General features: G+C 44.7%; 1 protein-coding gene across 4 annotated transcripts; it reads left to right on the forward strand.

Moving 5' to 3' along the window:
• The first annotated feature begins 1018 nt into the window (after window positions 1-1018).
• On the forward strand, window positions 1019-22186 carry shc1 (SHC (Src homology 2 domain containing) transforming protein 1). Of its 4 annotated transcripts, XM_070965900.1 has the most exons (14): window positions 1200-1266; window positions 6507-6551; window positions 13709-13873; window positions 14113-14183; window positions 14666-14729; window positions 15746-15865; window positions 17001-17054; window positions 17482-17533; window positions 18212-18338; window positions 18445-18592; window positions 19159-19216; window positions 19430-19546; window positions 20126-20382; window positions 20494-22186. In XM_070965900.1, exons 2-14 carry the CDS (start codon window positions 6540-6542, stop codon window positions 20620-20622), a joined length of 1374 nt encoding a protein of 457 aa, XP_070822001.1. In that variant the 5' UTR covers window positions 1200-1266; window positions 6507-6539; the 3' UTR covers window positions 20623-22186. The 4 variants fall into 4 exon arrangements, with proteins under 4 accessions (XP_070822002.1, XP_070822001.1, XP_070822003.1 ...); XM_070965901.1 differs by lacking the exon at window positions 6507-6551 and having other exon boundaries at window positions 1019-1266; XM_070965902.1 differs by lacking the exon at window positions 17001-17054.
• The last annotated feature ends 967 nt before the right edge of the window (window positions 22187-23153 follow it).

Below are 23153 nucleotides of genomic sequence, written 5' to 3' on the forward strand. Positions count from 1 at the left end.
ATGTCAAAATATTTTCTGTGAAAAATGGTCTATTATGCATATAAAGATCTACCTTAGGGGCACATGAGCAGTTCCGCTGAAGCTGCTGGGGTTAAATCCAATGCCTTGCTCAAAGCCAAGTTTTCTTGTTGCTGGTATTTTTAAGTTTCAAGGTGCTGCTTTTACAGAGGCGTTAATCTCTTTTCACCATAAAACTGTTCTTCATCAATTTAAAAATGTGTGGAGCTTGTACTAAAATCAGTGTTCAGACAGTGAAAACTGCTGATGGCTGGAGACTATTAGCTGTTATAAGAAACCATATGGTTTGAACAATCTACAGTGGAGGACTACAACTATGCATTCAGTTGCCTGGTTACTGTGAACAAAATGAATGATAAAATCACATCGGTGAGGCTCAATAACAGAAACAACTCTCTGTGTAATGCAATACAGTTGAACAATACCACAGACTACATCCTCCACAATGACAATAGAGTTGAATCAACACTTCCCCAAAACAGCTTTAACAACTGAACATGATCACCTTCATGATTTTTTTTTAACTGTATTAGTTACAGCCATCTGTACCAAATAAACTGGCATCTAAGTATACATACTGCTGTATGCTTTAGAAATATGATTAAAAATGTACATTTCGATGGTAACAACATCATAATAAATCTCACACACACACACACACACACACACACACACACACACACACACACACACACACACACACACACACACACAACAGCAGTAATAAAGGAATACATTAATGTAATGAAGATGTTATGGTGAAGATAAGATTTTTCTTTTGGTCTTGTGGTGACTGAAGGACAAAACATGTTGTTCTCATGTGGTATTTATTTAAGGTAACTTACGTGTTCGTGCTTTTGGCTTGCAACCTGGGATTTCTACTTTTGCGCAATCTGCACTGAATGGGCCAGGTGCAAAACGGGGCCAAACGCGCGCGCGCGAGCGCGCGCACATACACAGACACGCACACAGCATCCGCGGCCAGATGACGTTGCCATTTGTTCGCGGAAGTGGCTTCTGTCGTGGCCGAGGAGGGGGAGGCAGGGGGAGGAGGAAGGGAAGGAAAGGAAGGGGAGAGGAAAGAAGAAGTTTAAACTCATCTTTTATGAAGTTAAACAAAACTGCGAGGCGCCTGGCGGACAAAAACATCGACCTTTCGTCCTGCTCGGTTAAAGTAGGTTGAAGTTTGCGGTGCAGCAACTTGGTGGGCAGGAGGGGCAACTCGAAGCAAAGGGAGGAAGAGAGCTGGTAAGTTGCTCGTTAAAGTTGACCACACTTTTTTGGGGCATGGTTTTGGATTGTGTGCGTGCTGTGCGTCACTTGTACTTTTCAGAAGTTTAAGGAAATAGTTCACCTTCTGTGTGTGCGGTGCCCACAGGGAAGCGTTGTCCGGCCCTTGTAAACTTGTGTTATATTAAGACAGCGCCGTGCGCTGAAGCCTGTCGGGCTACTGTAAAAGTGTAGCTCATGATCAGACTGAGCTGTGGACACTTTAGCGAAATGTCTCACTTGTGTCTGTTCTCCCGCTGTCAGACGACTTCTCACCGTTTGAGGCTGAAGTCTCAGTAGCTGCCGGTTGAGCAACACTGTGGCGTGAGAGCCACCATGAAAAGGCTGTATTTAGTTTAAAATAGGCAATGATGAGAAGTCAACTCAGTGGCCCCAAGCTCATGTCTGTCCCTGTAAATGAACAGAGAACAGGTCATTAAACGTCTCACCCTGGTCTGTTAGACACGGCAGTGTTCTCAAAATGAGTCAGAGCTGAAATGATTCGTCGATTGATCGGTGACTCCATAGAAAATTACTCAACAACTGTTTTGACAACCAGTTAACTGTTTGAGACGTTTGTCATGCAAATCTTACAAACATTTACAGCCTCCGTCCTCTTCAGTGTACAGATGTTCTGCTTGTCTTCGTTGTACAGGACAGTAAACCTGGATCTGATGGTCAGCCAAAGCAACTCCTCAGAGTATGTCCCCTTTGAGAAGCTGTGATTATTTACTATTCTTGATGTTTTATAGACAAAACGATCATTGAGAAAATGATTGGCACGTTAATTGATATTGAGGTTAATCATTAGTTGCAGCCCTAAAATCTGTAACCAAAAGTGTCCTGGTAGAGTCGAGATGAATCTCTTCAGTTCAGTGAAATAAGCTACAGAGAGCAGTGTACTTGTACTGCTGTCCTTATGAGGACAACCATCTAAACTAACTAAATGTCTAAACATAAATCTGACCTAACCCATCAAACCAAGTCTGAACCTGCAAACAGCTCTTTGAAGTTGTGAGAACCAGCCAAAATGTCCTCACTTTCCAAAAATGTCCTCACTCTGTAGGTTAAAAAAAACAGTCCTCACCATACTACAAGTAGTCATGCACAAAGACATTTGTGTTGAACACAATCACACAGTAAACTTACTGTTCTGCACCACCGTTTCTTCAAGCATATCCATGGAGAGCGATCAGCAAAAGTCGCCTCAGATGTGTTGAAACTGGGTCACTGTGACAGAGTTAAAGTTCACCACAAACGAGTGAAGACAGACAGAGGCTTATGGAAGCGGACTCAAAGGTATATGTGGGATGATTGAGGTGACTGAGAGAAAGTGGGCTCGGTGCTCTTATCAGGGTCAGCCACACCGCTCAGACCGGCAGCCCCTGACGTGATATTATACGGGGGAAGTTATCTCTGCTGATGAAGTGGTGGGGAAGAGAGGGTCCAATCAACAGTTGATCCAAGAAAAAAAAAAAAAAAGGGGTAGACTCAGACACATGTCAGGAGCCAGACAAGCAAGCGCAAACACACACACACCTGCACACATATATACCAGGACAAAAACAACACATCAGATACACAGTGTGTCAGTCAAAGCGGAGCATCTCGGCCGCTCCATCACAGCATTGGCACAATCCAAAATCCACTTGATTAAAATTGGATCTGTCCAATTCTGCTCGAACCGTATCAGTCACCGGTGAAAGCTTTAGTCCTGAGTGACGGCACAGCGTGACACTTGTGACTGTTACAGCTTCACTTTGACAGGTGACAGGTGTGTGCACTTGTGTGTGTAGCCATACACTCACCCACAGACATGCACACACACACACACACACACACACACACACACACACACACACACACACACGCACAGCCATTGCAGAAATAAGCTTTGATTTTTTTTTTTCTTTTCAAGCAGTGAATGTTAGCACTGATATTAGCCTTGAATTAGCCTTGTGATACTTCAAACTTGGCTATTGATAAAACACAGTGGCGAGGCACTAAGCTGCTTTAAACACGTCAAGACTGTTGACAGGACATAATGTGTGGGAGTGTCTGTCCATGTGAGGATGTGTTTGTCTGCGTCTTTGTCTGATGTGTATACTGCGTCTGTATGTCTGCCGGTGTAGGGGTGCGTTTGTCTTTGCCTTTGTGTATGGTGTGTGTGTGTGTTCTGGAAACAAACTGTGGGAGTTTGTTTTCGAGGTCGTAGCATGTGGTTGTCCGTCTCTACCTCTACACAATGGGGCCGAGCCTCAGCTGTGTTTCCTCCTGCGCCGCTCGGTTGAGTGCAAAATAACCGTGTGGACCGCAGTTTCATCAAAATCCCGTCCTGTGTGATGTCGAAAATGAGAAGTGAGAGTTATTTAGTATTTTTGGGTTCTGCGTTGGCAGCCTCTGATCGTTATATTGGCTTTGACGTGTGCAGTGTATCACTAGGAATCTGTTGGGTCATGTGCTTTGAGTTGATAAATGTCTCTTTTGTCTTTATCGTGGCCGATCTCTTTTTAAGCAGAAAGCTGAGATTGCATTTGTAGAAGTCACCTCTCTTTTTGCACATCAGGGCTCCTCCACCCTTGTTTGGCCTGGGTAATGTGTTGGGCGTGAGACTGAATTTGTTCCTCTGCCAATTAAGTTCACTTTAGGGTTTGGTCGATATCAAGTCCAGAGCAGGCCAATTTCCCTGGTCTGTCCCTGGCAGAGCTGTTATCATTATTCATGCTCTAGATTGCTCCTTATACTGATTTTAGAGATTAAAAAATCAACACTTTTGTGACATTGAAATATTTAAGTGCTCTACAAATACTGAGACATAAGACTTTTAAAATAGAACATTTCAGCATTGTGTTTTAATTTTGTAGATGAAATAGAACATAAAACCATAAAACAGGAGGGATTAAAAGCAGCTCTGTCATTTGAAGAGCTAGAACAGTAAAGATAACACTGCAAGATAAATTTAAATTAGGTAACACAGCCTAAATGGTGTGGACAAGCCTAGTCTTATGGCAAAGCGTGTGATAGATCCATCGATCCACCGCTAGAAAAGAGCGTGTCAGTGAGACGGTTTGCCTGGTCTGCGTGAAGGTGCAGGGCCAGCGAGGGCCGATAACGACGTAGCAAAGGACAAATGTAGTATAAAAGACAGCAAAGTCCTTCCAGGGGTGGAGGTCGGTGCAGAGTGGTGCACCGTGCACACGCAGCTTTCACACAGGGGACCAGGGAACGACTCCTGTGTGAAACCAATGCTGATTGCTTTAAGGAAGCAGTTTGCAGCGAAAAAATGATCTTTTCTCAAATGCGACCGGGTAGCTTTGGTGCCTAAACCTAACCAAACTGCAACCGTCACCTGAAATGCTTCCCGGCAAGCTTTATTTTGAAAGTGAAACCACGACGTTGCGTATTTTTCATTGCTATAATTGCGAAATGAGAAGATTTTGTTTTGACGCCAAGCTGACGCAAAACGTGACACAGACATGGTGGACGGGTGTGGAGCAGCAGGTGCTTTACATGCTTTGGTGTGATACTGGGTGGTACACAGTATGAACAATGGAAAAACTACCGAATCTACTTTTGAATGAAATTGATTTTGTCATAACATCAGTGTCGATGTTCACCTCAATCTTCTAAGTGGTTTATAGTTTATGTGGAAATGGAATCGGACTGGATATCATTTCATTTGTTGATACTGTGTCAATAAAATAGATGGTACTTATTTTTGAAGGCTTGCCCTTGATCTGCCGTGGCTTGGTTTGTAAAATGTAAACATACCTTAGTTTTGGTAGCTTTACCAAAACAATGCAACAACCCTAATTCCAAAAGCTTGAATTACTGTGTAAAACCTAAATAACACCAGAAGGCAATCGGTTGCAAATGAATTGTTTTCACATACAACAGTTTTACAAATTGAGTGTTTATCAAAAAAACAATTAGCGAGTTATCACATTCTGTTTTATTTATGCTTTAAACAGTGTGCCAGCGTTTTTGAAATCACGGTTGTGTACGTACACATTTAAGCTGCCACTTACTATTAAAGTTTTGGAGGGGGCTTGAGTGAAGAAACAACACCGTCTATGACACATAAACAGTTATAGCAAGGGTGAAGTTGCAAGTGGAGAGAGGCAGACAGTGGTAGCAGGAAGGGAATGATGGAAGGAGATAGAGATGTGGGAGTGTGGTTAGAGGGGGCAGTGGAGGGGGGGCTGGTACAACCCAAAATAGCAAGCTCACATGTTTGCTGTGTGCGTGGTGAGCTATGAAACCAGAAGAAAGGCCTCCTGCTAAATGCCAGGCTAATCGAATGTTCACTCTCAAAATTTGATAGCTGTTTTGCCGCCCAAACATACATTTGTGTTTGCACGTCAGAGAAGTTTTCCCTTGTCATTTGCGCTCCCTTCCACCGGCCCAGCTCCGCTCATTGTCTTCATCATTGTCTCTCTTGTCTCCGTAATGTGAACTGATGCTAGACAGCATCTCAGGCTGGCGATAGTCCAGTAGGGAAAAGGTCAGTGACTAGGCCCGCTCGCTCATCTAGGCTCATTTTTTTTGCTTAGTGTATGTAAGGGGGTGAGGAGTGAGGCAGGTCAAATCAGATTACACACACACACACACACACACACACACACACACACACACACACACACACACACACACACAGAGTATAAAAGCAGACAGCAGACAGCAGATGTGGCCCTGCAGCGTGTGCATTAGATCTAGAGCTCCGTCTCAGGCCGGCTCTGACTGTTTCATGTAACAAGTACTGACTAGCTGCAGCTTGCACACACATCTTATTCCATCTTACTTCATGCACCGAAACAAAACACGCTCTCACTAACTCGCGTCAGGCAAGCTGAGACACAAACATCCTACACATGCTGTCCTTTCAGTTAATTCCTTTCATTCCACAGAGTGTGTTTCAACACGCACACTGGATTATTGCCTTTCTCCAATCACTCTTGTTCTTTCTTTCTCTCACTTTCCGTTACTTTCTCCCAATCTTGCTCGATCTTATGTCAATGCTGTGTCTCTGTGTGCTTAATCGAATGGCTTGTTTATATCAAGGAGGTCCCATGACCCTCTCCACAGCTGATCCTGGGAGCAAAGCATGCTGGGAGACAAGTAGCTGCAAGGGCGGCATCAGAGCACGCTGTGATTGGCTCCTTGAGTTTGTGTGTGTGTGTGTACAGTCAGTGTGCTGATGTGCGCTTTGGTGTTTTTAGGGTTACAGACCCACAGGCAGCCTGTGTTGGCCAATGGAATATATGGTAAGACATTCAAATGATACAGCCAGCTAATCAAAAAACACAGTGTGACACAGTGGCAAAGGGCTTGCGTCTTCTCACCACAATGTAGTGCCAAATAGAAAGGTCAAAACTCTCATGTCTAATATGAGGATCTGTTGTTATGGTATTTAGAGACTGATGAGAGGTTTAAAGGATAGATTAACTTACATAAGCCTTCTGGGAAGTGACTGCTTAGCCCACTTGTCTTCAGGAGGGCTAAACACTAGTCTTGTAGAGAATGAATTGTAAATTTAAGGCTGCATGATTACAGTAAAAATGCTCCAAATTAGCTGTCTAGATATTGTGAACATGGCTGTTTTTGGTAGGGGGTGTCATAATTCACAAAATGCACAGTTTGGTTCATTTTCAATAGATCATGAAATAAGGCCCTCTCACGATGTGCCCTCATTTTCTATCTTCAATTTATTCTAATTCAACTTTATTGAATTGTGATGTTTGAGACTTTGAAATGAAAAAGGGGAGTTTGCCTGACCCATTTAGATTGGTTTCTCAGCAGCAGCAGAAAACAGAAGCGTTATTCAACAGAGTTTGAACAAAGCGCAGTCTTATAAGCAACAGTACAGCATGATGCATTACATTGTTACACCCCTACCACTGATTTGAGAAAACAAACTATTTTTACGACATGTTTGGCATCTTTTATCATTTAAAAGTTTTTCTCAGCAGAGATCTTAAAAGTTGGAACTCACATCTATTCTTGTGAAACTGGAAACTAAAGACTAAGCGTGTAGTCATGCACGAGTAATTGTGCAGCCCTGTGCATGTATTTATTGAGGTTTGAACGAGAGACTGTTAATGACGCTCAGTTGCCAGGTTATTAGGTACATCTGGCTAAAACTAATGCAGTCCTGCACTGTTGTATCAGACTTGTTCCAAATAAGCTGTGAACTTGAACATTGAACATTTTCAGTATAAACTCAGCATAGCTTGAAAAACGATAGAAAGCAGTTTTATCTTTCTGTCAACCCTAAGCCACAGTGTGTCATGTGTTTCACTGGTTACAGGCAATGGTGCAGGCTACGGGTGGAGGGGGCTGTCTTCACCAATCACTGTCACACCAATCACTTCCAGTCATATCACCATGTGGTGTGTGGCGATAGAACGACACTCTTGTTTGCTGCAGTTCTCTGATTTTGATCCTTCATGTCCCTGAGTGCACTTCTCCGACAGCATGATGACGGTGCAGTGGACAAACGTAGTACTGCAGGGACTGTATTTTGGGGTGTCATTTGAGGACTCCTTGCATATCCACTCTGCTGGGTTCCTGTGTCTCTCTATGGGTGGTTTCCTCTGCTTTCTGCAACACTGCCTTCTCATCAGATACGCTCGAACGTCAGGTCCAATCTGTGGAATCTCTGCTTTCTGTCTGCCTTCACAGAATCACTCTGTTGTTTTTGTGCTTGCCTGGTAATGACCTGTCCTTTCCCCCTAGAGAGCTCTAGTCATGCACTAACACAGGGTATATGTATGATGTGAATGCCAGTCTGTTTCTTTCTTTGTGAATTTGTCCAGTTTCATCAAGGTTACATAGAGTGACCTCATGTCACTCCCTGTGCAGTCTGCGGAGGGAGGGTGAAACCTCTTCCTCTTTCTGTCTCCATCCTCCCTCTCTCTCTTTCTCCCCCTCTTTCACTCTCTTTCTCAGGTTACCAAACATGAATAAGGGAGGAGCCTTGAATAGCCAACATGGACAACCTTTCCTCCCCACACATGCTCACACAAACATACACACTCTCTCGCTTTCTCCCCTTCCTCCCCTCTTCCACATCTCCATCTCCCCTTGGAGTGTGTGCATTAATGTGCAGGAGTGCAGCATCTTGCTGTGCATGCACATGTACACTGCTAAATGACTGAGGCTGCAGAGAGGAGGTGGGGGGAAGGGGAGGAAACAGGAAGGAGGTAGGATGGGAGGTGGGGAGGGCACAGGCAGCAGCCACGAGTGTGTGTGTGTGTGTGTGTGTGAGAGAGAGAGAGAGAGAGAGAGAGAGAGACGGTAAAAGAGAAAATGGGAGGCAGCATCACCCACCCAGACTGGGAGGAGGGGAGGACAGACAGCGTGATCGTCCCTCCAACAGACAGAGGTGGAAGGAAAGTGGGAATGAGAGACAGACGTGAGGGGAGAAGAGGAGCACAATGAAGGAGTGCCATTGTCCATCCTGGCAGCACTGGCTTTTCACCATCTGCTGAAAGAGAGAGAGAGAGAGGAGGGAAGAGAGGAGGAGGCAGCCAAACGGAGGAGAGGATAAATGGAGAGGAGCTGCCGGCAGTGACTTTGTGAATTAATCGAGCGGAAGAGCGGATCAGAGCAGAAGCACGTTTTTTTTCAGGGAGTGGACGCACGAGAGAGCCAGAAAAGGGAAGGAGAGGACGAGTGACCGGACAGTCTGTGGCAGTTTAAACATTAATGTGGCTCTCATGTGAGCCCAGCTTTAGATAAATTGCCCTGGATTATCAACTGTATGCTTTTTAAACCAAAAAAGGAACTACTATTTACGCTTTGGCATTCATTAACAAAAATAAAGAACTCTGAGGGACATTGATTAGACTCACTTTATACAAAACAGTTTGAATGACTTTTTTGTTTTTTGTAAATATAGACTCTCTTTGTGACTTCTGATTTTCTATTCTCTCTGAGTATAAGATCCACTCTGCAGGATGTTATACAATCATTATTCTTTGTTAGCTGCTGCACAGAATATTCAGGTTGTTTTTATGCAAGTTTTTCTAAACATCATTGTTTTTTCTTAGAAGTGAATGGTCTGTTGTTGTTGTTGTTGTTGTTTATACTGTTATTAGGAAAGTGATTGCCGTTCTGTTGAAATAATATCAGACATACAGTTTTACATGCCCCAGTTGGAGTCAGTGCATGCAGCCGACATGGGATGTCAACATTGATTGGGTTTTATGGCTGGCGCGACGCCGGTCAAACTTTGATCATTTCCTGAAACCTATTGATCTTTCTAGGAGTCTGTTGTTTTTCCTCCTGCTGGAAGAAAAGAAGCTCTAACGTGGAGCCTTTGATGCAGCGGCTAATTGCTGCCATGTGATTTAACAAAGCAGTTATCTCTTTGTCTGAAGATTTCTGCGGCTGTCGGGACTTCTCCGTGTATATCCTCCGCAGGCATCTCTTTTAATGTCTGTTGCCATAGCAACGGGCGGCAGCTCCAGACAGAACAAGATGTAAAGTTGTTTTTTTTCTCATCTTATCTCTTAAAACTGGTGCTGTTCCATTAGGTAATTGTGTATATTTAGTAGATAAGAAGCAGTGGACTTGATTAGTCTGTGGTTGTGTGCAGTTTTTAGACTTTCTCTCTCAGACAGGGAGTTCTTTTCTTTAGTAGACAGTCTTTGTCTATGCGGAGCTCAGCAGTCTCCGAGAATCAGGGTTGTTTCAGGTCACCTGTCTCCCCCTCCCCATCCCGTGTGTCGTCTTGGGCGCTTCAGCTAAGCCCAGTTTGTCCTGATCTCACCTTTATCAACGGCAACTACCATCTTCATCAGTCAAGCTGATGTGCCATTATCAGGAATGACTGGATAAATGAGATTATGTTACTGGCTTCACTTGTACATACCACTCTGTGCAGCTGCTTGGCCTCGATGCCACTAATCATCGATCATTAGGCATGCTATGTTTGTGACAGTCTGTTCCTGTTACTGCCTGTGAGTAGGTGACTCAGGATTTCTCCTCATGTAGAGGGTCATCTCCTCTGCAGTCACCTGACCTACACTGTGTTCTGTGCACTGAAACGTCCTCGGGCAGTGTGAGGGTTAACTCTGCTCATACAGCATTTCAGCAGCCCTGTGTATGAGAACACACCTGGATTTTCCTCTCTAGTGTTAACAAGTCTATTTATGGTGGATCTTTTGCCTTTTGTAAGTGCTATTTCCCTCTCAAGACTAATTTCTTGTTTAATTAAGGGTGTGAGAGACTGTTTTGTTTGTTCTGCATGCTCTTTGATTGTCCAAATACTGGGTGTCTTTTGTGACTTTTCTAGCCATACTTCTTTACAGCTTTCTGGAGATTATCACAGCCTGTCTGGCAGTGCATGAGTGTGACTGGATCCTCCATGGTGCTTTTTGGACAAGACCAGATGGATGACTAGCTAGAATTGCTAGACAATCCCTCTGTGGTGCTAGACTGGTGTAGGCGACTGTTCTTTTGCCATGCATCCAGCGCCCACTACAAGCTGGCCGGCTTTACTTCACAAATAGTTAAGTTCTGAAATGTTAGCGTGTGGAAAAATCAGCCTCTTCGCTTGGCATCACTGAAACGTTGATGCCAAATTTACAACATTGTGTAAGTGTTCTAGGCGAGGTGTGTGAAAACCTTGTTCTCCTTTGACGGAGTAAAGGTCAACAGATTGTAAATATGACTAGTGCCTCAATAGCACTGGGGTGTAGGCCAGCAGGTTTGCTGCAGGACTATAGGTGCAGCCTTTCCTCCTACTGAGGTCAAACTGCTCCAGACTGTTTTGTTTGTGCGGCTTTGGGACTCTGCAAGAGACTGTTAACGTAAACAGACTGTTGTTTGCCTTCGAGGTCGGTCTATGCAGAATATGAGGTGTTATGTGCTGTTTGCCCGGTAGTTTGTAGTACTGACAGCTAGCCTGCTGCTTGATAAGCTCTGCCTTAGATAAAGAAGGAAGTGGTTCCACAACGTAATACTTGGCTTGTTCATATCATGTCGGGCTGTGTCAACACTCTTCTCTCAGGTAACTGACTACTATCTGGGCTTGTTATTTGAACCAAGCAGTAATAAAGTTACAGGGTAAGAAGAGAGGTGCATGGAGAGATCAATCGGTTTCGACTGAGCATTCGCAGCTGAGTGAACGAGTTCACATTCAGCTCTGATGAGCCTCCGGCACCATTCAGGGAACCCTGAGTTGGGAGTTCAAACTGGACCAATCAGGTCTTATTACCATCACAACAAGCCCACCGGTAGTCGTCATCAGCCAATGACCTACATTCTCCGGTGTTACATCACCACCGTGCTACTGCAGTGTGTATCACTGTGCCAGACACAGACAACATCTCAGAATCAACCTACCACTATCTAATGGTGCTCCAGAAAAAAACCCATCCCAACCGAGGTGGCCAGTTTTATGGAACACACTTGAACCAAGGCAGCCTCACTTGTTTTAGCCATATCAGGAACTTCAGTCAGGGACGGGCCCAACTCTGCTGGCCCAGTCTTAAATACTAACTTTTTTTCTTTCTGTTTTCTACTGGTGTCTAAATAGGTGACCATGCCTAGCCTCTAGCCATCCCCAGTCTTACAGTTCGAGAGGCAGAAAGACAGGGCTCACCATTAACATATTAGACAGAGGGACTGTTAAACAGGACAGCCTGGAGAACGGGCGAGCAGACGAGGGAGGGGGTGAGGGGGAGCGAGAGATCATCTGGAAGAGGAGAGAGGAAGTGGTGGCGCGGGAGAGGGCGGAGGCGTTGGAGAGACAGAGGTTGGCAGAGTACATTGTGTGGAGGAAGCGAGAGGGCTTCCAGGAGAAGAGAGGAGACAGAGAGAGGGGAGGAAAGAGTGCAGAGAAAGGGAACGAGGCTGTGCCAGAAGTAATCTGGAAGAGGAGAGAAGAAGAAGAAGGAGACGCAGGGAGGGAGAGAGCGAGGGCTATTCAGAGAGGACATGAAACCATTTGGAGGAAGAGGGAGAGGGAGTAAAAGGGCAATCTGATGAAAGGTTTGAGAATACGATGCACTTAAAAAGTAGGCGTTAAAGAAAGCGTGCTGCGTTGGATACTAGCCATACATCAGTAAGCCTCCTCTCTCTTCTTTAGCAGTTCTGGGCTTCATTGAGCTCTGCAGGTGCTCGCTGTAGTATCGACCAATTGGAGCTGTGTATTGTGTGTGTGTGTGTGTGTTGCTGCTGTGTTAGTGTGTGCGGCCCCCTTGCGATCCCCTCGTTGGCTGCTAATAGGATTTTTATGGGTCTGTGTCAAGCAGGATAGAGCTGCCAAGGGGAGTTGCTTCACACGTGCACACATGTGCGCACGCCAGCACACACATACACACATAATCTAAGAATCTGTTGTGGGCAGGGAAGGTTTATACTGCCTCACACACATGTAAACACATCACATACAAGTGCGCACCCCTCAGCGCAGTAAGACACGAGGGGGCGTTGAGAGACAATCACTTGTGTTGATTCTCCATGGTGCTGGCGACAGCTGGATAACTGGCCCTCACTGAGAGGCTGTTAAACTGGGACAAGATACTCACAGATATTGTTTTACATTATGGCAAAAACACCAAGATGAACACTTTGTGGAGAGCTAAGACCATGTCATCATCAGTCCCTGGGAACACAATGAACAGTGGTGCAGATTTAAAAGTGATCTGATGACAACATGATCTGCAGTGGTGCACTAAAAAACTTTTTTCATCTGCACTCGACCATTAACTGGGACACCCCACTTTTCCTCTGCACCTTTTCTCATCCTGCTTTCATTGTGGGTGAAGCCCTTTTTGAAGCAGTTTGGTTTTGGCTGCCTGGTAATGAGTGGAGGACAGACAACCAGACAGATGGATGCAGCTCTTACGCTGAGGGAGACAGACAGATGGCTGTGTGTCCTTTTCGAGAGAAACTTTGAATGCTGAGACAAAGAGACTTTGATTGACTCACTAGAGCCTGTGTGGACTTGCACGGATATAAAAACTGACACTGCAGATTCATTATGGAGCTTGTCCCAAAAACCAAGTACACCCACTTTCGGAGTGACTCGCTGAGCTCAACTGATGAAACAAACTCCAATCCATCTTCGTTCCCTCCTTCCAGTCCCGCCACCCCGCTCACTCCCTCCCCTGGCTTGCCTTCCTCTCTCTCCTCCTCGTCTCTCACTCCCATCTTGCCCCCCTCTTCTCCCCGCCCGGCTGAGAACAGCCCCACCACCCTCTGCTCCTTCTTCCCCAGGATGGGATCCCTTCGTTTGGGTGTCTCTGCCACTCTTCTCCCAGGACTCAAAGCCTCAAGCAGGCCACAGCAGCCTCAGGCGCCTGTTGAGTCCTCTGGGGACGACAGGAGCAGCTCTAGCTCCTCCCCTCCGCTTCATCACCCACTCCCCCCTCTAACCGCTCCTTCTCCCCCTCCCCGACCTCCTCTGCAGGACATGAACCGGCTGGGAGGGGCGTCCAGGAGGGCACGGGTGGAAGGAGGGCAGCTGGGAGGAGATGAGTGGACGCGCCATGGCTCCTTTGTCAACAAGCCCACCCGTGGCTGGCTGCACTCCGACAGTGTGGTCAGCACCACCGGTGTGTCCTACACTGTACGGGTAAGCGACCGGCACACTCTCACTAACCCCTCACTGAGGTATATCTGAAATATATACAAAATATCTCTTTGCAGTCTGTTTCTTTGCATATATACATGCCTCTTTCACATTTGTAAAAACTGACACAGAAATGAGGAAGGGGCACTTCTTTCTTCCTCTGCTGTGCCCCATATGTCCAGTGGGACTGTGATGTCGGAAATGTCTGATGCTAATGTGTCTCCTTCCTGTTTCCTGGGCAGTATATGGGTTGTGTGGAGGTGCTACAGTCAATGCGAGCGCTGGACTTCAACACCAGAACTCAGGTCACCAGGTGAGATGACGCACTGCTCATGTGCTGCTGGCTTTCTCTCATCTCATTTTGCGTTTGTGCATGTGGGGGCGAGATGGTAACAGTGTGGTTAGACTAGGAGAAACGTCGGTGGTGTACACTCAGGCACACACAGCCCACCTCTTCTATGTGTCTTTGTCTGCTATCTTACTCGCTCTCCGTCCCACTTCCGCTCTCTTCTTCTTTCTTGCTTGTTTCTTTCTGCCTGTATGTTCATGTGTGTGCGTGAGTGTATACACGCCTGCAGCTCTCCCGGCCCCGAAATTAGAATGTTCTGGAATCCTGGTGGTTTCCTTCTGGTTTCCGTATGTTTGTCTCCGTGGCAAAGGCAAGCACAGTTGCCAGGGACCATAAATTGAATCACCCACTGCCAGATCTCATTTAATCCACATAATTGTGAGTCCGGGAAGGTGTGAGGGTTAATGACATGTTATTGCAACACTTGCATGTCATTAATGTTTCAGGGAAGCCATCTCTGTGGTGTGTGAGGCAGTGCCCGGAGCCAAAGGAGCCCAACGCAGGAGAAAGGTACACACCACGCACACTAGCACACACCCTTAAAGGGCATTATTTATTTATACGGCTTAAGTGGGCGGCAGTGGGAAGGGTTTTCTGGATAAGAGCTAGATTTAGCGTGATTGTCCACTCTGTGGTCAGTTGGCTGTTCAGTCACACACTCTCCCTGATACACACACAAACAGATCTGGATTTAGGCTGATTGGACACTTTTGTGGTTAGCGGCTTACTCGCAGGTAATTACCAATCACTCTCTGGTCTCTGTTTTCCCTTCCTCTTGTCACAAGGGAGGCTGCAGAGGTGGAGTAGTAGCTTGCGTGGAGCCAGAGTCAGGCCAAAGAAGCACTACATCTTAGCAGACGCAGCCGCCAGTCTGCCGTTTAAAGACTGTGTGTGTCTGTGCACAGTCTTCCTGTAAAACTAAAAACATCCACCCAAACAGTTCGTAAAACAGGTGGCTAAATCCAGTAGCCTGTTGTCCTCGCAGGTTTTGACCAAAGATTGTCTGGTAGTGCAGCACACCAGACAAAACACAGTTATAGGATGCAAACCAGAATAGATTAAAGTAGTCTAGTCCCTCTGATTTGGCTGGACTGAGGTTAATGTGGCTGAGCATGTGCATCCTGTCTTGATGCTGTTTTTCTCACAGTGTGCGCCAAAATATTATGGAGCAGATATGGATGAAAGCCGTGAGAATAAGCAGAGGATTGGGATAAATGGGCTGGCACAGCAGTGCTGGCGTGGTCTGGGCGGCGCTCTTGGCCCAGCCTACAGTATGTGAACTGTCCTGTCTACTCCCCATTGGTCACGGTTGGCCTTGGAGACAGGATCACTTTCACAATCGCAGCTGTTCTTCCACTCCCACACACACAGGCATTTCCACACATACGCCCACATGCTCACGCACAGTCAGGGAGCACTCAATGGGCTATCAGGCCTTGTTGAAATAAAAAAAAAATGGCCAGTTGTTTTCTGTTTGCACAGCTTGTTTGTTTATCACTCATGTATCACATCCCTCTCCTTCACAGCCTTCCTCTCGCTGTCTGACCTCCATCCTGGGGAAGAGTAACCTGCAGTTTGCTGGCATGACAATCAGCCTCACCATCTCAACCAGCAGCCTCAACCTGCTGGCCTCAGACTGCAAACAGGTTAGACTGAAACCAGCTTGCTCTCCAAGACGCTGTGTGTATTCTTCTCATAAACGGTTAGTCAGAGATGTACCTGATGGTGACTGTCAGAGTTCAGCCTGTGCAGCTTTATGGAAGCAGAATAAGCTGGAGGATGCCTCTGCTTTATGTGGTCTTAAGGATCATATATATTTTAAGATCAACAGAATGGCAATTCTTATAAAATGGGCATTTTTATTTGATTGTAAATATTATTTGTCCTCCAAACCTTGTGTCACTGTGTAAACTGCATTTTTAATGTTCATCATCATTATATCTACTAACCTGAATTATCAGCCCAGAGTTAGATTTAAGATCATTTCAGAGAATATAGTTCAAAGTTAGTTTAGTTAGCATGAATTTCAGAGAGGGTTGGGCTTAAATTCTGTAAAAAAAAAAAAAAAAAAAAAAAAAAAAGTATATTTTTAAATGTATTTTGACTTCCAGAAGGTATCTTCTAAACCACAACCTACCACTCAAGGTACTATTTTTGTGATGTGGTCATCAGTGCAGTGTGGCATGTCGTTCTGGGGCATTCGGGGGATTCCCAGATAAATTTCAAGCTTCTCCTCTTTGTTTGCCTCTTTTATCCTGGTTGCTGCATAAATCCCTCTTAACCATCATCTTCATTCCTGCAATGCCACAGGGGAGGATGTGATCCTCCTCCTACACCTCTAATGAGTTAACGGCTGCTGAGAGATGTTTATTTCTTTATGGAGTTGGTATACAGTAGAGTGGTGCGTGCACCTTAGCACATGGAACAAAGAAACGTGCTGTGCACATACATCCATACAGAAAAAAGCCTCAGATGTGAACCACACATTGTGCACAGGGCATTAGCAAGTGTTGGTGTTGTTATTGATCCATCATGAGCGGTTGTTGCAGACTGTTAAAAAGGTGTTCCATCCATTGTCCTTACTTAGTTTTTATCTCTGGTGCAGTTGATGGCGCTCAATGGAGGAAAAAGCACTTTTCTCAGTAATGATTCCACATTTGTCTCTCCATCCGCGTGCTTCCATCTCACTTCCCACATACTTCATGTCACCCATGTGCTCTCCCTCTGTCTCTCTCTCTATCCTCTCTCTCTCTCTCTTCCTTTCTTTCTTTTTCTCCACAGATAATCGCCAATCATCATATGCAGTCCATCTCCTTCGCTTCTGGAGGAGACCCAGTGAGTCACCCAACACTCTCTCTCTCTCTCTCTCTCTCTCTCTCTCTCTCTCTCTCTCTCTCTCTCTCTCTCTCTCTCTCTCTCTCTCTCAGCTCAAATCTCACTCTGGCCTTTTTCCATCTTTCTTCAGCCTGCGTATCCTTCCTTCCTGTCTTCTATCATTGTCTGTTCCCTATAAATACCACTCACTCCATTACTGCCTCGCTGGTTTGCGGTCCTCCTCCTCCGAGCTTGATCTCATCACTTCCTGTCATTTCTCTTTCAGTTCAATGTATGTTTTTAACTTTTGTCATGACTTAAAGAGTGCAGCTTTTGCTTTATCTTTCTTCTTTTCAAACTTTCTGTCCTAAACCTGCCCTTCACCTTTTCCTTCTATCATGTTTTTCCCTCCCCTCCTCCCCTAACTGTCTCACCCTGCCTCCCTCAGGATACGGCTGAGTATGTAGCATATGTGGCCAAAGACCCAGTCAACCAGAGAGGTGAGCAAAATGACACCTATGTTCAGGCAGTATTTGACAATATCGATGCTTTAAAAATACCCATATTACTGCTGAACTATTTTAGGCCCTTGGTTTAAGTAGAGCTCTGACCATTATCCCTCGGTACATAATTGCAAATGTTCTGTCTACATTCAGTCTCATTGGATGGGGAAACAGGTTTTGAGATTACACTTTCAGCAGATACTGTAAATAAATATGAGCAAGCTGTTTAATTAAAATCTAACTCAATCCTATTAAGTAGATGAGATGGCTCTATTCATTTATTTGTTCCCCTTTTGAATTTGACACACCGCCCATTGGAGCAGAGACATCACAGACCCACTGTGTAGTGTGGAGGGAGAAACAGTATGTTTACCACTAAATAGTCATAGCAAGTAACAGGACTGTTTTAATTGTTAGGCAGGATCTGCTTTATTCATGATTTTGTGTGAAAATGTGGCTTGATTTTCCATGCAATGATGGCGAATGGAGGAAAAACTGCTATTTCTGGTTTTGTGCTCAGGAGCAACTGATATTGCACACATGCACATTAAGGTTATTATTCATGTTCTCTATGTAATGAGAACTCAGTGTGTTTGTCAAGCTGAGTTCATGTTCACATACATGTTACTGCAGCTTTCATATGAGTATGAGTCATTTGTGCCTCCTCTCCTTCAGCATGTCATATTCTGGAGTGCTCAGAGGGTTTAGCCCAGGAAGTCATCAGCACCATCGGCCAGGCCTTTGAACTGCGTTTTAAACAGTACCTGAAAAACCCTCCCAAACTGGTCACACCTCATGACAGGTAAATGTGAACGATGTCATTCACATTTGTGCAGAACATAACGAGTGCATTTTGTCACCCATAATGTGTTTCTGTGTCTGCTTTTGCATCGCCACTTTTCCTCCAGAATGGCTCCATTTGACGGCTCTGCATGGGAGGAAGAAGATGATGAGGCTGCTCCACCTCCTGATGTCCCTTACTATAATAATTTCCCTGGAAAACAGCCTCCCCCTGGTGGACTGATTGACATGAGGACCCGCCCAGGTGCCACGCTGGTGAGAAATGTGTACATAAACACAACAGCAGAACAAGATACTCACATACATTTCAGCACATCCGAACACTACTCATACTGCAATTAAGAGATGACATACTTGTAAGGAATCTAATAACTACACAGCATATGAATCAGAATTGCTTAGTTCTGAGCCTAGAAATGTAAAAGGGATAGCTTGGCTTGTGACAGACAAATCATCGCTTTTAAATAGGAATTTCTTGTGTATGTACAACCCTGATTCCAAAAAAGTTGGGACTTTATTGGATAATACAGAATGCAATCACTTGCCACTTTGACATATACTCAATTGAAAACAGCATAAATACAATATATTTAATGTTTTACCTCATCAACTTGATTTTTGTAAATATTTGCTCATGATTGGGTATGAAAGGGGCATCCTCGACAGGCTCAGTTGTTCACAAGCGAGAACGGATTGTATTCTGTTTTTATCTAGGTTTTAAACAGCATTTCATCTTTTTTGGAATCGTGGTTGTTATTCACCAGAGTATGTCCACATGTGACTGTGACTCATTATTTGTTCATATGCCTCTGTGTTTGCAGCCTTATGGACAGCCTGGTCAGAATGACATTCACAAGCAGCCGCTGCCGCCTCTACCAGGTGAGCTCTGTCTCTACCCATCTGTCTGCATCTATATCTGCCATTCGCTGTAAATCAGGAGATAGGGAAGGACAAAGGTTGTCATCCAGTCATAATTAGGATGAAGTCATAGATTTAATGCACATGGCTGATGCGGAAATTTGAAGATGTACCAAGCTAACAAATGTAATTTTTCCCTCTTTTTGTTTCTTTTCCCTCTGTTTTTTTCTCTAGTGGGAGCCAAAGAAGGGGCACGGGAACTGTTTGATGACCCTTCATACGTCAATGTGGATAAGCCCCGCCCCCCAGTTGCAGCCAATGGAAATGCTCACAGAGATGCTTTTGACATGAGTGAGTGCTTCACCCGTTCTATCTGTGTATGGAATATCAAACCAGCTTGACAGACCAAGCTAAAATGGACTGCTGTCTAAAAACAAGGCTGCTGATTTCTTGGTAATAACAAAATGCGTAGGCTGTAATCAAAATGACCAGATTTAGTGCCAACTCAAATGTGCAATTGTTTTACCATAACTAAAGAATAGGGGTTAATTATTGACTAGAAAGAGATGAGCAGAGTTGTGTGCACTGTGCATTCCATATGACAGGCTAATTGAAGAGTGGAGCTGCCCACAGAAGGCAGCCTTGAAGGAAGATAAGGGAATTAGAGTGCCTTTGTCCATTACAGGGGCATTTTATGTAACATGATTGGTTGGCTGCGTAAAGCTTTTCACATTAAAGACAGTCCACTATCAGCCTATGGCACACAACTGTCAGAAACCATGTGGTTCACTTGGATAATAGTTTTTGTTCTAAATAGGAACTGAAACAATAGGAAAGGACAAAAGTCATTTTTCTCCTATAGAGGCATTTATTTGAGGTTTTCAGCTGAGAAAAACAATTACATAAATATCTGTGTATTTATTTCTCAAGAACCATTTGATGATGCCCTGGGGGTCTCTGGACACAGTGGCCCAAGCTCAGTGACAGCAGCGCCCCCTCTGGTGCAGCAGTTGCAGTGCGAGGCCTGGTTCCACGGCAGTTTGAGCCGCAGGGAAGCAGAGAGGCTGCTGACCCGCGATGGAGACTTCCTGGTGCGAGAGTCTGGGACCACGCCTGGACAGTACGTCCTCACAGGACAGCAGGGGGGTCAGCCCAAACACCTGCTACTAGTCGATCCAGAAGGAGTGGTGAGTCAGGGTGGGAGGAGGTGATCATGAGAGCAAGAGGGTATATGGATGAGCGAGGGCCATTTTTTAAGTAGTGTTGGTTTAAACTTTTTTTTTTTTTTTGTCTTCTAGGTTCGTACAAAAGACCATCGGTTTGAAAGTGTGAGTCACCTGATCAGCTACCACATGGACAACAGACTCCCTATCGTATCAGCCGGTAGCGAAGTGTGTCTGCAACAGCCAGTAGAGCGCAGGGCCTGACGTTACACACACCAATGAAATACTCCACCAAATATACACACTCTCCTGCAGCAATTCAACACAAGTCAAACACACCTTCATATGCTAGAACACATACAGCAACACTACATGAAACACACACACACACACAAGAATCGACGTACACATGCCATAGCAAAGAAAGCCAAAAAAGAAAAAAAGTCACCAGTTTCTCTGCAGAATCACTCACTTGCTGCTGTTGCCACATTTTCCTTTCTGAAAGCCAAACTGTGACCTGCAGTCCTTGACCCCACCAACTATCAGGCGCATCCCTCCGCAATGGAGAAGCACTGCTGCAATTTCTCCACAGCCTACTGTGAACCAGGGAGGAGCCCTTTGCTAATTTCAGAATGGGGCAGATTTTTTTTCCCATTTTTTTTCCCAGGAAAAGAAACAAAACAAATATTATTGTGCGATTATGGAGGAAAAAAAAAAAAAAAAAAGAAACCAGAACACTTTACTAATACATGGGATCGCATACAAAAGAATCATGGAACTGAAAAGTGATGAAAGGAGCCTAAATGGGACGTGGAATGAGATATTCTGTGCTTGTCAGCACACGTTCTTTCATTCAGGGAAATGATTTCCCTTCTCAGACTGTTGCTGGTGCATATCAAGCAAAACACAAACTGGGTGGCAGTGGTTCCTTGTTAAAGAGACTGAACCAGGCTCCAACATAAACTCTCCTTTAAAGTGTCACTGGAGCACTTCAGCAGCAAACCTGACTTTGTAAGAATTCTGCCTGGTGAATATGCATAAACTAGTTTGCTTCCAATCTAATCAGGAGGGCCACCCCACTCCCCTTTTAAGGACTTTTAACGAACTTTGACCCCCAGAGTGATACCTGGTGATGAGGGAAGCCTGTATGCAAAACTGGGGACTGCTATGCCAATGACCGTCTTTTATTTTTTTGTTTTTCAACTGTTATCCTGGGACTCGTTTCTTATTGGACATTCTGCGTTCAGGAGGATCGAAAGAGCTGTGTCTCCTTCTCCTTTGTAAACACTGATAGGCGCACCTTTATGCCACACACGGTCTGCACCAAAGAACATGAACTTGGTTGCTAACAGCAGAGAAAGCCATGGCAATTATCAACATTTATCTGTCTTGTGTGCTTACAAGCAATGGGAGCAAATTTAGATCGGAGGAAATGCATATTAAAATGGGCCTGTTTTAGAAGGGAGAAGAATCTAGGTGATTGTGCCTGAATGCTGTAAATTATTGTCACCTCCAAACACAATAACTAGTACATTTTGGGAAGCATAGGCCACATCACTTTTGGCCTGCTTTTCATTGACTCCTTAGTATGTGTTTGCATTGACAATCTATGGGTTCTATCTTTACAGAGTGTTCTGCCTGAAAGCAAAAGAAGAGTAGTTAAAGGAGATCCCTTTAAATGATGGCCAGTGAGAAATGTTGAACAGTGTAAGCAATGAATTTCCCTCTGCAAAAATGATGCAAAGTATGTTATAGTAACTGGTTAAGTCATTTTTGTGTATTGTGATGTTGCTTTATTTCTAAATCACTTGAGGGAATAGTGTCCTTTAAAAAAAAAAAAAAGTGTTTTGGGGGGTAACTGAACATAAGGACATCAATGTTTTCGGAGCATTGCTAATGATGAAGTGTTAAGCCAAATGTTCCTCCTCAGTGTACTGTTTTCACCAAGTTTTGAGGAGGTGGAGGGAGAATTCACACGGTCGTTGCTCCTCTCCTCCTCCTCCTCTTCCCTCAGTTCATGAAGTTGGGTTTTCTTTTGTCTTTTTAATCGTGCCTTGTTTCTTCAATGCAGTCACGTCACTTCAATGCAGTCACCTTATGTACTTAATTCAAATGTAGTCGACTACAGGAGAATCTCACACAAGCCTCTCAGTTAAACAAAGACTCTGCAAAAACGACACTCCAATAAACACACACAAACCGATCCAGTGATGGCAATCTCCTCTGATGCACATTCTTGCATTCAGCTTATAGTCACAGATACTTGATGTCACCATTTGGGGGGTTGTATTTCTTGACCATCTGTAAATAACATTGATTTTTGACTGGTCAGCTTGCTGTTGGATTATTGTTTTCATTGTTGTTTATTTAATGACGTATTCGATAAGTAAACACAGAGCCAGACACCACAGCACCGAGGTAGCTCTCCTTACAGCCAATTGAACTAGTCAAAGAGAAACATGAGATGGGATCTTTCAGCCTAAAGCTTAACCGTCAACCAGTACTCAGACCCCGAAGTGGGCTCATGTGTAATCTTACATGCACACTCACACACACATACCAGAGCGACAGCTGGGTCAGTCAGAAACTCACACTCACAACTGCCTGTTCAGGTGTTTGTAGGTCAGAGATAAGAAAACCAGAGCTTTAAGTTCTGTTGTGTGTGCCTATTTGTGTGTGTGTGGGTGTGTGTGCGCTGAAGCAGTCCCACCTGACCCTCTGCATCATTAGTGAACTCGTGTTATCATCATTTCATCACAGATGCCTTTGTTGCATGAAAGTCCTTTCGAAACGTG

The sequence above is a fragment of the Chaetodon trifascialis genome, chromosome 7 (assembly GCF_039877785.1).
Source record: "Chaetodon trifascialis isolate fChaTrf1 chromosome 7, fChaTrf1.hap1, whole genome shotgun sequence".
NCBI classification, from domain to species: domain Eukaryota; kingdom Metazoa; phylum Chordata; class Actinopteri; order Chaetodontiformes; family Chaetodontidae; genus Chaetodon; species Chaetodon trifascialis.